Source organism: Doryrhamphus excisus, chromosome 7 (genome assembly GCF_030265055.1).
Source record: "Doryrhamphus excisus isolate RoL2022-K1 chromosome 7, RoL_Dexc_1.0, whole genome shotgun sequence".
Taxonomy (NCBI): Eukaryota; Metazoa; Chordata; class Actinopteri; order Syngnathiformes; family Syngnathidae; genus Doryrhamphus; species Doryrhamphus excisus.
Genome location: NC_080472.1, coordinates 11,968,231 through 11,981,902, shown reverse-complemented (window position 1 = coordinate 11,981,902; position 13,672 = coordinate 11,968,231). Strand labels below are relative to the sequence as shown.

The 13,672-nt window shown below is 43.3% G+C and overlaps 4 protein-coding genes across 4 annotated transcripts in view; 1 reads left to right on the top strand and 3 right to left on the bottom strand.

Annotated features, from left to right (window-relative positions):
- Positions 1 to 484: 484 nt before the first annotated feature.
- Positions 485 to 1,942, bottom strand: mrps26 (mitochondrial ribosomal protein S26). Its single transcript, XM_058077573.1, has 4 exons — positions 1,535 to 1,942; positions 1,182 to 1,328; positions 951 to 1,074; positions 485 to 847 (listed from the first exon to the last, which is right to left on the bottom strand). Exons 1-4 carry the CDS (start codon positions 1,753 to 1,755, stop codon positions 716 to 718), a joined length of 624 nt encoding a protein of 207 aa, XP_057933556.1. The 5' UTR covers positions 1,756 to 1,942; the 3' UTR covers positions 485 to 715.
- The window catches only part of alms1 (ALMS1 centrosome and basal body associated protein), a 61,488-nt gene continuing 49,328 nt past the window's right edge, over positions 1,513 to 13,672 (top strand). Inside the window, exons 1-2 of the mRNA XM_058077507.1 lie at positions 1,513 to 1,782; positions 9,411 to 9,460. The gene's annotated coding sequence lies outside the window, so the exon portion shown is untranslated. The remainder of the gene's footprint in view (positions 1,783 to 9,410; positions 9,461 to 13,672) is intronic.
- On the bottom strand, positions 4,363 to 6,569 carry neff2 (neuronal intermediate filament family member 2). The gene is made up of 3 exons (XM_058077552.1): positions 5,398 to 6,569; positions 5,073 to 5,197; positions 4,363 to 4,979 (listed from the first exon to the last, which is right to left on the bottom strand). Exons 1-3 carry the CDS (start codon positions 6,403 to 6,405, stop codon positions 4,919 to 4,921), a joined length of 1,194 nt encoding a protein of 397 aa, XP_057933535.1. The 5' UTR covers positions 6,406 to 6,569; the 3' UTR covers positions 4,363 to 4,918.
- On the bottom strand, positions 8,856 to 10,852 carry LOC131132179 (nanos homolog 1-like). The gene has a single exon (XM_058077572.1). It carries the CDS (start codon positions 10,773 to 10,775, stop codon positions 10,128 to 10,130), a length of 648 nt encoding a protein of 215 aa, XP_057933555.1. The 5' UTR covers positions 10,776 to 10,852; the 3' UTR covers positions 8,856 to 10,127.

Genomic DNA, 13,672 nt, shown 5'->3' with positions numbered 1-13,672 from the left:
TATATCAGAAAACATCTTGATGTGGGGCTGCTCCCTTCAGAGAGCAGCACAAACTGGGTCTAACAAGGACATAAAAACGCTGCACAACTGTGCAAGAAGACGAGTGGTTAGCACAGCGAGTAAACCCGAGTTAAAATTCCCCTCTCGGCCATCTCTGTGTGGAGTTTTCATGTTCCTCCCACATTCCAAAAACATGCTAGGTTAATTAGCCACTCCAAATTGTCCATAGGTATGAATGTGAGTGTGAATGGTTGTTTGTCTATATGTGCCCTGTGATTGGCTGGCCACCAGTCCATGGTGGACCCCGCCTCTCGCCCAAAGACAGCTGGGATAGGCTCCAGCACCCCTGCGACCCTCGTGAGGATAAGCGGTAGAAAATGAATGAATGAATTACACTTTGCAGATTAGCTTGACATGGCCACACATGAAAACGGGTTGGACAAAAAAAAACAAGTAGTGGCGTACTAATTAATTCATATAAACGTGGTCCATACATACATTTATTACATTGGCTGAAGACAAACCAAAATGCAAAACGACATCGGGACCTTGTGAATGAATGACCTTAATTGCTGGTTTGAGGTACATGATGCTCTTTCTTCAATTCCACAAGCATCTGTATTGGTTTGTCTGTTCCACTGTACTGGGAAGAAAATCCACTTCCTGTGTAGACTTGGAATGGCGTTCAGACGCACAAACACACAAGCAGGCTGCTTCATTGCAACACAATTTGTTTCACGGCTCTCCCTTTCTTGTCGATCGCAAAGTTGTAATTCTTGGGGTTGTCCAGAACGTCCTCTATGCGCTGATCCAAGTTCTCCAGAGTGATGAAGTTCTTTGCCTCCTCCTGTCGCACAGGGGGCGAAAAAAATGATCCAACTGTAAGATCTGGACTGAGAATTCAACAAGCATCTAAAAAATTAGACGGAAAGTCGGATGCAAAGCGTTACCTGCAACTGCAACACTTCCTCTTCTTTCCGCCTGATGAATTCTTCTTGTTCTTGTTCACGTTGAAGTGCTACCTCCAGTTCTTTGCGTTCTGCCTCTTCTGTTTCTTTCTGGAGCTTCAAAATTCTGCCAAATAAGGAACAAGTAAGTTTACTAACTAAACAGCAGAGAGTTCCAGGAATCTAAATTTATTGGGGTCATGATCGTTATTAGTTATTATTGTATTTATTGACCGTAGTTGGAGTAGGCGGTGGTTCTCCTGCTCGTTCCACGCCATGAGGTCACGATGCTCCACAGCCTCCTGTCTCGCTCTCTCCTCCGCCATGGAGCCAGTCTCCTCCTCATACTTCTTACGGAGCACTTCCTCCTTAAACTCCAGACTGAAAAACAGGCAACATATCAAATTAGTCAGCTCATTAATTGTATCGTCTTTAAAAGTTTTTAAGACATAATTAGGCATAGTACATTACTTAGTAGTAGTAGACCCAATAGTAACTACACAAATAGGCAAAGAATATGTGGCCATGTGGAGAAAAACTCTCCCACACCACGTAACCTGACATTGTCCGAGGGCCCTTGAACGTACCGCAGTGCCCTCATGATGAGCTTGTACTCGGTGTATCTCTCCCGCAGTACTACCATCTCCACCGGGTCCACCGGAGGAGGTACTTTGATTCGGCCCTGCTTGGACTTTGCCACCGGGTCCGTACGCGACTTTCGCCCGCGTACAGCCTCCACCAGCACCGTGTGCCTGGGCGTCAGGAGCCGGGCGACCTGGACGCCTCTGTTGCCTATTGCCTGCAACATTCCCGTTGTTCGACGAAGCGTTTGAAGGTAGGAGTTTTTATTTGTTAAATGTATCCGTTCTCCGAAACTTGCATGCTGCCTGGAAGGAAATAGGTAACATTGACACTGTCATACAAAGCATCAACGTCGAAAGGCGGCCGCCATCTTGTTGTATTCTGACCCGGAAGTGGTAGGCCAGGATGAACCTCTGTTGCCGCCGAGCGGTGGGGGTATGTATTTTATCTCAATAACGTTCAAATATACTGTACCTGTTTTGTGTTGCACTTCTTGTGATGGTGTAACTGTTTTCTTTAACAAAAATAAGCATAAAAGTATGGAAACGGCTTCCATACAAAATTGAGTGCCCCTATTTAGATTACCGACAATGAGATTTAAAGCACAGCGGAACCTTGGCTAGCGTCAGTAATTTGTTCCAAAAGGTATGAAAGGGAATGGATAAATTAACATTTAAGGCTACTTCTACATTAATTAAAGATGTGATTCTTGACAACTTTCCCCAAATACACGATGTGGCAACGAGTTCAACCACCATCAACTTCCGGTTTTGAATTAGTTCAATCGTTGGAAGTACGAGCATTTTCATCCAGAATGTGAGAAATACTATTGAATTCAACAAATAACTCATGACAAAACAGGAAGATTGTGTTTGTGTGTTGTCTCACTGCAGTTCGTTAGTTCAAATGCTTTTGAAATTGTTCTATGCAATGGGAGGACATTTTCTGATTCCGGGTGGACTCGTGCAGTGTATTAATAACATGGCATACGCTAACAGTATGTACGCCAACCGAGACAAAATTGTGGCTTTAATGTTAACCAAAAAGCAAGCTCACTGGAGCGGATGCTAACTGAGATTTTGCTGTATGCCAGAAAATGTTTATATTACGATGTAATTTACAGTATAAGCAAACACACATTCCAAAGAAAGAATGTTCAAAAACCGCCATTAATTTGTCCCAAAAGGTATGAAAGGGAATGGATGAATGAACATTTAAGGCTACTTCTACATGAATTATTTTCTACATGAAATTTTGTTTATATTACGATGTAATTTACAGTATAAGCAAACACACATTCCAAAGAAAGAATGATCAAAAACCGTCATTAATTTGTCCCAAAAGGTATGAAAGGGAATGGATAAATGAACATTTAAGGCTACTTCTACACGAGTTACATTCCAACTACATTCCAAATTCATCCAACTACATTCCAACTACATTCCAAATTCCAAAGAAAGAATGTTCAAAAACCGCCACGAAAAAGATTGTAAAAACAGAATGACAGGAACCTGAGGTGAAATGAGTTTGCTAGATTGTACCCCGGGTTCACAATGAATCCAAAGTGCCTCTCACATTGACTCCGGTAGACGCAGCGGCAAGCTCCTGCGCCGGCTGAGGAAACCCACAGCTTGACCAGAAAGTGCTCCCGAGTCTGCGGCATCTGAAAAAAAAAGTTGGACCGCAAACAGATTCTTTCCGTTGTGCCGTACGGCCGCTGGGAACTGAGCTGTATCGCACAGAGCTAGTACTAGCGTGAGTGTAAGTAGATATTTTGGTAATGGTAATGGTTTAATTTCATTTGAACATGCATCAGATTACAATTGAGTGCATCCCATAATCAGTTCCCAGTTCCACATGTCCAAAAGGAGTAGGAAGAAGCAAAGCTTATTAAATCCTACCCCTCCATCTGGTACTTTTACAATCAGTAACTGTTACATTTGTTCACTTCCTGCTTTCCTAATATAGTTTAAAATTAAATCAAATTTTTTATTTTTTGTCACGTACCAAAGTAGGATGTTACATTTGTTCACTTCCTGTCTTTCTAATATAATTTAAGTTTTTATATTTTCATTTCATTCATTTTCTACTGCTTTTTCCTCACGAGGGTCGCGGGAGGTGCTGGAGCCTATCCCAGCTGTCTTCGGGCGAGAGACGGGGTACACCCTGGACTGGTCGCCAGCCAATCACAGGGCACATATAGACAAACAACCATTCACACTCACATTCATACCTATGGACAATTTGGAGTGGCCAATTAACCCAGCATGTTTTTTGGAATGCTGTTAATACATACAAATGTGTCCTGTCATTCATCTTTCTGCTCATAAAATACACTAAAATAGTGGAAAGTGGTGATTAATTATTCATTCATTTTCTTCCGCTTTTCCTCACGAGGGGTGCGGGGGTGCTGGAGCCTATCCCAGCTGTCTTTGGGCGAGAGGCTGGGTACACCCTGGACTGGTCGCCACATATAGACAAACAACCATTCACACTCACATTCATACCTATGGACAATTTGGAGTTGCCAATTAACCTAGCATGTTTTTGGAATGTGGGAGGAAACCGGAGTACCCGGAGAAAACCCACGCATGCACGGGGAGAACATGCAAACTCCCGCCCTTTTTATATTAAAAAAATATATATATATATTGTATTTTTAATTATTTTTTGTCACTTACCAAAGTACAAGGTGATATGACCATACAATGACATAATGAGTACCATAATAACTGGATGTTACCATAGTAACTGGATTTTGGATGTAGATATTTGATGTTTCTGTTTCTTAATGTAATTATGTTTTTAAATGGGCGGAAGAAAAGACCCAAAGTTGGAGGTCGGGTATTTGTTTATTGGGCTTGTTGCTAGCGGTTACAGTTACGCCAGGTGTAACAGTGTGCTCCTTCAGTTTCACAAAGCTTAGCATGAATTCCCTAAACAGAAACAATCTGACTCAAACAAGCTCAGAGGCACTAGGTCATAATCAATGGTATCAATCAATTAGATAGAAGATAAACAAAAAGAGTCTCAAATGTCATAGCAATAAAAATAAATGCATAGGTTGCCTACTGGGAAGCTGCAGATGTTTTTACCATACATTGAAAATTCAAGCGTCAAGTGAGCACTCATGCCCTTTTACAAACAAATGGTCAAGTGTTTGCACAAAGAGCTTCAATCAGCTGCGTTGCTTGGACTTTAGCGTGAATAACAACAATGGTGCTTGATGTCGTGCAGCCATTCTGTATCGTGTTGTTTTAGTCACACTGTGTGGAGAAGAAGGGGGACTTGTGGTGGACCTCTTGTTTTGGCACAAGGGCGCGTCTGTCTTGACATGGTTGACCTTTTGATGATGTCTGCGAGATGGATGCTTGTTCATGCTTGCATGTTTACTGTATGCTAGGGAGGTAGGGATACGACAGCCGCATCTCCTCCCCTTCCAGGAGTTTTCTGAAAACAAACGGGTGAAAATGAGGAGTTTTTTGGGGCCGAAAAAAGCAGATACCTGACATAAATGAAAGAAACACTGTGCTGATGTCTCACCTGTATGCGGCTATTTCAATGTCCAGAGCCATCTTGACATTGAGAAGGTCTTGGTAGTCTTTTAGGTAGCGCCCCATCTCCTGCTTGGCTTCATGGATGTCTCTCTCCAATTCATTGATCCTCAGCTGGAAATAGCAAGGAAACAATATTTGTTACTTCCATGTTGGAGTGTAAATAATCACGTGCGATGTATTGTAGCCGTGTGTTGTGTTCAAGTAAATGGGATAAAACAGTGTAGTTGTGTGTGTGGTAGGGTCCCTCTACCACCACCTCCAGGATTGGAGAGGAACAAAACGAGCTTCCAACTTGAGTAGGTCTCATTCACCTGGTACTTCTCCACCTCCTTCACCTGCGTCTCCTCCAGCTCCGCCAGCTGATTGTTCAGGGAGTCGATGACGTTTCGGAGAGCCTCGATCTCGGAGGAGCGGGACAGGAGCCGTCTGCGGTAGTCCAAAGTCTCCTCGCGGATGGCGTGCGCCGCCTCGTTGTTCTTGCTGGCCACCTCCGCCACGCTGGCGCACTTGCTCCTGTACCAGTCCTCTGCGGCCTGCATGTTCTTGCCGGCCAGCCGCTCGTACTGGGCCCGGATGTCCCGCAGCGCCACCGATAGGTCAGGTCGGGCCACCTGCACCTCCTCCACTCTGATGTTGACCACCTGGAGCTGGGCCTCCAGCTCCGTGTGCTCCTCGGCAAAGACTTTCCTCAGGAAGGATATCTCGTCACACAAGGAGGCCACAGTGGCCTCGGCGTCACAGTTGGAGAGCGCAGCCCGGTCCGCCTCCTCCCTCAGGCGCCGCAGCACCTCCTCAGCGTCCACACGTCTCTGAACCTCCTCCTCGAAGCGCATCTTCATCTGCTTGCGCACGTCATGCAGGTAGCCCCTCTCCGTTTCCATCTGTGCCTTGTCTTCATTCTCAGACTCGATCATTGCCCTCAAAGTGCGCACCTCCCCCTTGTAAAGCGCCTGCAGGCGGGACGGATGGTTCTGCCGCCTGCGCAGACCCTCCAGCTCGGCCAGCAGGGCTCGGTTCTGCAGCTCCAGATGCCTGACCTTCTCAATGTAGGTGGCGAAGCGGTCGTTAAGGTCCACCAGCTGCTCCCTCTCCTGTGAGCGCAGACCGAGCAGCTGCGAGTTGAGAGAGCTGGCCTGACCCAGGTCCATCCTTTGGTGAGCTCCTGGAGTGGAAGAGGAGACCAGCTTCAATGCCCTCCTCTCCGATTCCGGAGCTGGATGTAAGGAGTAGAGCCAAGAGGACTGGGATGCTTTCAAGTGGAGTCGGGGCTCTCTGTAGTTATCCCTAGGTCGGCGGTGGAAGATGGCGTCGTGGCTCATGATGGCTTTTTTGTGGATTTTCTGAATGAAACTGAAATGGATGTTTTAGTTTCAGAAGATTGTTTTAAGTCCCCCTTGTTCTGCACACCATCGGTGTGGATGACTGAGCTTTCCTGCACTGCAGCAACTCGGTGATGCTGCAGAACCCTCACTTTTTATAGCACAGAATAGAGCCCCCCCCCCCCCTCCTCCTCTTCCTCCCCCCTCACACACACACACGAGTGATGTCAGCATTGGATGGGCCAATAGCAGACTGCTGCAGTGACGAGAGCAGAGAATTGAAGTTTATACTGTTAAAATGCTTTTTCATCTCAGTTCATTTTACCGTTCATCGGGGGGGGGGGGGTCTAAGACAAAAAGAGTCTGACAAGAAGACGTTAAAACAAATAAATAGTGTGTAAAAATGTTAATATGTAAAAGAATTGGATTTAGCTAAACGCTAGGGGGCAGTGTTTTTCTAACAACTCTTGTTGACTAAATTGAATACATATTTAGCTTCCTGTGTTGTAGTAATCCACAGCTGGGATAGGCTCCAGCATACCCGCGACCCTAATGAGGATTACAATGGTGACTCAAGCCGCATCCAGATGCAGCATCAATGCATAATAACACGCCACATTTCACTGTCCATAACCGTAACATTTAAAATAATCACTAAATAGATGACCTGTCTCTGGAAAACAATAATGCTGTCAGTACCGCTCTTATTTTTAACGTTCTTACTTTCAGCACTGGTTATGAATGTTTACTCCTTTCCACTTGTCTGACCTATGTTGTTACAATGTTGTATTCTCATGTTAAAAGATGCCAAAGCATCAGATAATGAGCTTTGCTCATTTGGAAGGGAGCCCTGAAAGAAGTTTTGGATGGCTCTGCATGCTGGGTTTTATTTTATATATATTTTATATATATTAGGGTGCATCAAATTTGAATGGGAAATTTTAAATTCATAATATCAATTTGGCTGGCATTACATTTTTTTCCTAATGAACATAAAAATGTCTTTTGCAAAGTTTTGAGGAAATCCATTGAGATTTAGGGGTGCCACCTCACACATAAACTTTTGTAAATTTGGGGAAAATGTGCAATTTCTAGTCTAATTGCCAAAAAGTTGACCTGGAAACGTTGAGTACAATGAACTTCTATACAGCATCATTTTCTATAGGGTTATCAAAGGGGGCCCAGACCAAAGAACTAGTTGTTGAGGTCAGCATCTTAGGAGAGCTGGTGGGTTGTGCTGCACAGTGCATAAAATAATACATGGACAAGTGTATATCACATTATGTAGTACTACAGTACCACTCTCAATAAATATGAGGCATCAGCAATACTGTCTACTCTATATTACAGTTGTTGATGTTATGCTTGCTCAGCTATTAGCTAACTGTCATTAGCAAACAGTAGCTAGCTAATGTTAGCTACAGTAGAGGCAATGAGCACTAAATACTTATAAATATGACTACAAATCATTCAAATTACAAAGACAAAACCGCAAATTTGCGAGTAATAGGAGTATAAATACCAACAAAAACATAAAGATCACCTCAGATCTCCATGGCGACCATTGAACTGTTCACCACTTTATTCCACAAAAACAGATGTATGGTGGCACCCCTAAATAATCATGTATTGGACAAATATTTTGTATGTGTTGTTTCTACATATATTGGAACACTTAGTACCCAGCCATATCAAAAATCAATAATTGTGTTTTTTGATGCACCCTATATATATATATATATATATATATATATATATATATATATATATATATATATATATATATATATATATATATATATATATATATATATATATATATATATATATATATATATATATATATATATATATATATATATATAGAATAAAGAGAACATGACTGTATTAAAAAGCTAAAATGAAACAAATGTCCATTTATTCCAGAGAACACTGACGATTTATATATATATATATATGGGTTGTATTATTTTTTTTTCTAGCACCGAGTTCTACTTCCGTCAATGCGATCCGGACTCCCTTATATGGGCTGCAGATTTCCTGCACTCAGTAAACACGGACCTGTGTATCTGCAAGTCCTCGGGAGCGCTTTGGAGTGTGACCAATCAGAGCGGAATGGCAGTACCTGAAGTTAGCGGTGCTGGGGGTGGAGTAAATAAAACACAGTTTGGTTTAGAAGCAGGAAATCTATGGAAACACTGCAGAAAGAGGTGCAGAATCTGGAAGATCTAGAAAGCATTCCGTGCAGGTTATCGTGTGTAGCTGCTCTAGGAGTCCACAACTCAATACAATAGTGAATAGGTCCCCTTTCAAACTCAGATACTACAGTACATATGATGCGTACTGTATATCCTTGACGTCACAGTACAGTACTCTATGCTTTGACCACTAGGTGGCACACCTTCACCACATGTAACTGTCAGCAATCACCAGAGGAGACATTATTTAGCCCAAACAAATGCAAATGACATTTTTATTCAGAGCATATTTAAAATGAATATATCCCCAAGTAATACAGGTAAAAAATTAAGTACATAAAACATTTTCTATTAACAGATAAAGACTTTGGAATGTTGCGCTTCTCATCGCTAAAACTACTCTACCCTTTATTAAACATTTACAAATTCAATTTTGCATTTTTTTTTTACCAGTAAATGATATAGCTCATATAGTGAACTGCATGTCACATCAACATTCCACTTTTTTTTTTTTTTTACATTCGGTCAGATATGCAAAATACTATCCACATAAAAATCGAACACGTAAAGAATATATGACATCCATGATGCAGGAAGTATAGGCTACATACATAAAGGTGTGTTCCTTTGGTAGAAAATGCCACATTACAGTGCTGGGAGATGTATTTGTTTCATGCAGGCCTGAGTGGCAGGTAACTGACTGACATTCGGAGTGCAGCATCATGTCATCACTAGAACAAACAGCCAGTGTGGTCACTGATCCGTAATCGGCATAATCATGCTTTGGTTCTTTCTTTTGTTTTTCAGATCTTCACAGAGTGCCGACCGAGACGTTGCAGATCTCCTACTGGAAACCAGTGAGTAAGATATCTTGATTTGATCACATCTGTGTATCGAAACATATTCGTTTTGGGTTCAATTTACATTTGGTCCAAATGTACAGTGTGAATGCATTCTAGTGAAACACTTCTATGCTAGGACTATGTTAAAAAGCCATAGCATTTCAGTATGTGGAATCAAACTATGGAATGGATATTTTTTTTAACTATATTAGGAAAGCAGGAAGTGAACAAATGTAACAGTTAGTGATTGTAAAAGTACCAGGTGGAGGGGTAGGATTTAATAAGCTTTGCTTCTTCCTACTCCTTTTGGACATGTGGAACTGGGAACTGATTATGGGATGCACTCAATTGGAATCTGATGCATGTTCAACTGAAATTAAACCATTACAGTTTGATATTACACCTCCCATAACAATATTAATCATTATCAATCAGACTTGACACATGTGTTATTCTTTTTTCAAATGATGTCCTTTTAACCAGAAACGTCACTTTGGACTTTTCTGAGTTGAATTAGCATTGGTTCCGAATGTGCAGTCTGGATTAGATCCAGATGGAAAGTGGTTTGACAGTTTCTGAGCCTGCATTTAAAGGAGCACATGTCATTCAAATCGGATGGTATGTGGTTATTTCCGTAATCAAATAGAAACTTGCCATCATCATCATCATCACTTCAGAGGGTTCATGTGAAGATTTTGAGTCTCCTGCCAGCCACCCTGCTTCCTTTAGCCAGCACCCTGTGGCCCCCGGGCGGGTCCCTGGACAGCGGGCAGTACTTGATGGTGTGCGCGTTGTCTCCGTTGGCGCTGCACAGGGGGCAAGTGTACGCCCGCAAGATGGGGCACAGCACCTTGCCGTCCGCGGTCTTTAGGATGTGAGTGCCGTACACCTCCTCCGGCGCGCCGTTGTTCCGACAGAACACGCAGACTTTGGGCTCCGGCTTGCCCCGCTGGGCTTGCTTGCGTCTCCGGTCCGCGGAAAGCAGCTCCAACCCCACCAAGCTACCGCCCCCGTAGGGAGCCGCGTCTCTATCGGCGCTCCGGAGGTGTCCGTACGGCCGCAGGAGCGAGATCTGCTCCTGGAGCTCATAGAGAGAGATGGGCGGGGAGCAGCAGTCCAGGTGACCCGCGTCGCCGTCCCTGCTCGGCACCGAGTCGTCCAAGCCCAGAGTGGCTTTTAGTGACTCCGTTATAGAGTTGGGGCTGCAGGGGGGGCTGCGGATCTTGTTCGGGGCCACAAGTGTCGACAGACCCAGGTAGTCGTTCCAAAAATTGAAGGTGTAATCGTAAGGAGACCGCGCGTCCAAATAGCCGTGGGTCACAAAATCCATGATGTACAAAGTGTCAGCATGGGGGGGGTCTCCGCAGTAAATGCCCCTCTTCCAGCCTGGCTCCGGTGTGCGGCTCAGACAACATGCAGGCGAGGATAAGTTCCCCTCATTAGCGGCTTGAGGAGAGGGCGTGGTTTGCTTCAAGGTGACGATCAAGCGGAGGAGGGTCCACGTTGATCCTTCAGGGGGGGCCACCAGGCAGGAGGAAATTCATCCAATTCATTCATTCAGTGTGTCTGTGTGTGTAGTGTTGTGTTATGTAGTCGATTCTAGTGTCACCGCTTGTTTTGTTCAGGAAATTGGACCTTTGCATTTGTTACACAAATAATACAAAAATAATGTGGTCCACAGAAGAAGCCATTGCATGGAGTCACCAACTATCCACCCCACAGAATAACACGGGCACCATTCTGCTCATTATCCTTTGCTAACTAACTCAGATGGTGCCCATGTACCTAATGTTGTGGTGTTGCTACTTGATTGACAGTCCTATCAAACACACAGTGACCTTTTGACACTGGAGATGAAGACTAAAATAAGCATGATTGTACAGTTAGAAAACGTGATGCTCCAACCGCACCTGCTCTGCCTCCCCCATCCCTGACTGCCCCTTGATACCACCCTCCTCTGCTCCATTGTCTCCGCCTCTCCACAGCGGGTCGCTTTACTTCATCAATATGCATTAAACCTGTGTGTATGTGTGTGTGTGTGTGTGTGTCATTAGCCAGTAAGGCCGTCAGTCACACACAAAAAGAGAGCCTGATAACTAACTTGACTGCAAGGACAATGCCTACGCTATTATCTGCAGCACACGCTTAAGTCTTATTAAAGGAGCATGTCATTTGCACATCTGATGATCCAGTAAACGACCACTTTGTGTGTGTGTGTGTGTGGTGTGGGGGGTGTGTGCAATTAAGCTTCATGTCCTGTAGAGTGCTCTCGGTTTCTGCACATTCATCAAACGCATTCTAAAGTCTGACCCGGAGATGTAAAAAAACTTTGCTGAGGCCTTTGTGAAGAAAATCCCGTTGCTAAGGCAGAATAGTCCACACGGTCCGTTTTCAAGGTCACTCTCTGTGCACAAAAAAAGACACGACGAGAGCACATTGAAAGATAAATGGTTGACATATCGTAATATTTACCGCACAGGCGCCAATACATTGCTCCTAATGCAAAACACCTTTAGAGTATTGATCAGAATAGACCAGTGATTTTCAACCACTGTGCCGCCAGGTGTGCCGTGAGGAATTATCCAATATCACTTTTTATAATTAACATTTATTAATCATCATTTGCAAATATTATGGCAATAGCCATGAATATATGGACCCAAATATTCCAATTGCATTTGGTATATTTGCTCAAACGGAAAGAATTGAACAGGGATGGAATATTCCTTTAACCAATCCAATTCAGGTATCTTGTACCTGTTCAAACGGAAATTTGTCAGGGTGCTGCCTTCTTTGTGGTGTTTTTCTTCTTCTGTTGTTTATTGGCGGTTGGCAAGCAGCTTTCGTATGCATTAGCGCCATCTGTGGAACAGAATCTAAACCCTTCTATACGCCATTCACAAGTCCAGTTTTATTAAAAAAGAAAATATATATCTATATAAAACATGTCCCGAGTTTAATTATAAAATATTAGCAAGATTGAATTTGATCTTTTCCTGTTTAAATTGATCCCGGGTGCGTTCTTTCAGCGCATGCTCAGATATGACGTAACACGCACATCCAGACGTTCTTCACTTTTAAAAATGGAGGCCAGCAATCGGCACTGGACTAAGCAAAGTTTGTTTTTGATCCAAACTAAATTTCAAGACTGGACAGACGGAAAACTGGCAATACGGAATTATTCCAACAAGTGCAAGAACCACTCGGGGAAGTCGGTATCACGTGATGTTGATGTTTACGTTTTACTGCACATGACCCATTGACTATTCTGGTTGATTTTCACGGTGCATTTAGACAAGAGATTGGAATATTCCTTTCCACGGATACCATTGTTTCCCGAAAGGTCATTTGGAAAGAGAAAACCCGTCATGTAAACATGGCTACTGTGGAGTGTCTGTGGTGTAAAGACTGGCAGAGCAATGTAATATTGGTCCGTGTGGCAACACCTACCTTGTTCCTCCGATACTATTTATTTATTTAGACTTATTGATGCACGTGTGAGGTCGTGGTGACATTTTGGAACATTTTTGGTTAGTGGTGTGCCACAAGATTTTTACAATGTAAAAAAAACGTGCCATGGCTCAAAAAAGGTTGAAAAACACTGGAATAGACGATAAGTTCATCCTATTGAGGAGTTTTTATATGCAGCTCAGCCATCATTGAATGACCTCTGGAGTAAAAGCTTTGTTTTATATAGCTATGTGGAAGGGCGCATGCAGTAAAAGATACAATAAAACATATAGAAATTGTTCACAAAATTTGTAGCCATAAAGCGCTGCTCCTCTTGCGGCAGGGCATTAAATAATCCTAACTTTAACAGAATCAATCTTCTTCTACTTCTCATTTGGTCCGCCAATGCAATGCTCTGGCCATGGCGATATAGGACTATATATATACTATATAGGATATATAACATAGGACTACTACTAGTAATAACACTACTGATACACCCATTAGCATGTCTGGCCCTCTTTGCTGGTTCTTCCTTTTCCACTTTAAAGAGAACAATTTACTTAAAATGAAATTAATACTCTTTAATTAAAAGTGTGTGTGTGTGTTTAGCACGTGCTGGTTTCAAACAAGCCCCCCCCCCCCCCCCCACTCACACAGATTCCCCCCCCCCCCCCCCCCCCCCGCATTAATAGCCTAAACTGAATAATGCGTGCACTCACTCAGCATCATCTGCAGACGCCCCCCCCCCCCCCACACACACACACACCAGGCATG

Coding starts and splice junctions, on each gene's coding strand:
- neff2 (XM_058077552.1), bottom strand. CDS start 6,405: ATGAGCCACGACGCCATCTTCCACCGCCGACCTAGGGATAACTACAGA. Junction 5,198..5,397: donor AGGAGGTGGAGAAGTACCAG/GTGAATGAGACC, acceptor TGCTATTTCCAG/CTGAGGATCAATGAATTGGA. Junction 4,980..5,072: donor ATTGAAATAGCCGCATACAG/GTGAGACATCAG, acceptor GTTTGTTTTCAG/AAAACTCCTGGAAGGGGAGG.
- mrps26 (XM_058077573.1), bottom strand. CDS start 1,755: ATGTTGCAGGCAATAGGCAACAGAGGCGTCCAGGTCGCCCGGCTCCTG. Junction 1,329..1,534: donor CTCATCATGAGGGCACTGCG/GTACGTTCAAGG, acceptor CCTGTTTTTCAG/TCTGGAGTTTAAGGAGGAAG. Junction 1,075..1,181: donor CACCGCCTACTCCAACTACG/GTCAATAAATAC, acceptor CTTATTTGGCAG/AATTTTGAAGCTCCAGAAAG.
- LOC131132179 (XM_058077572.1), bottom strand. CDS start 10,775: ATGGATTTTGTGACCCACGGCTATTTGGACGCGCGGTCTCCTTACGAT.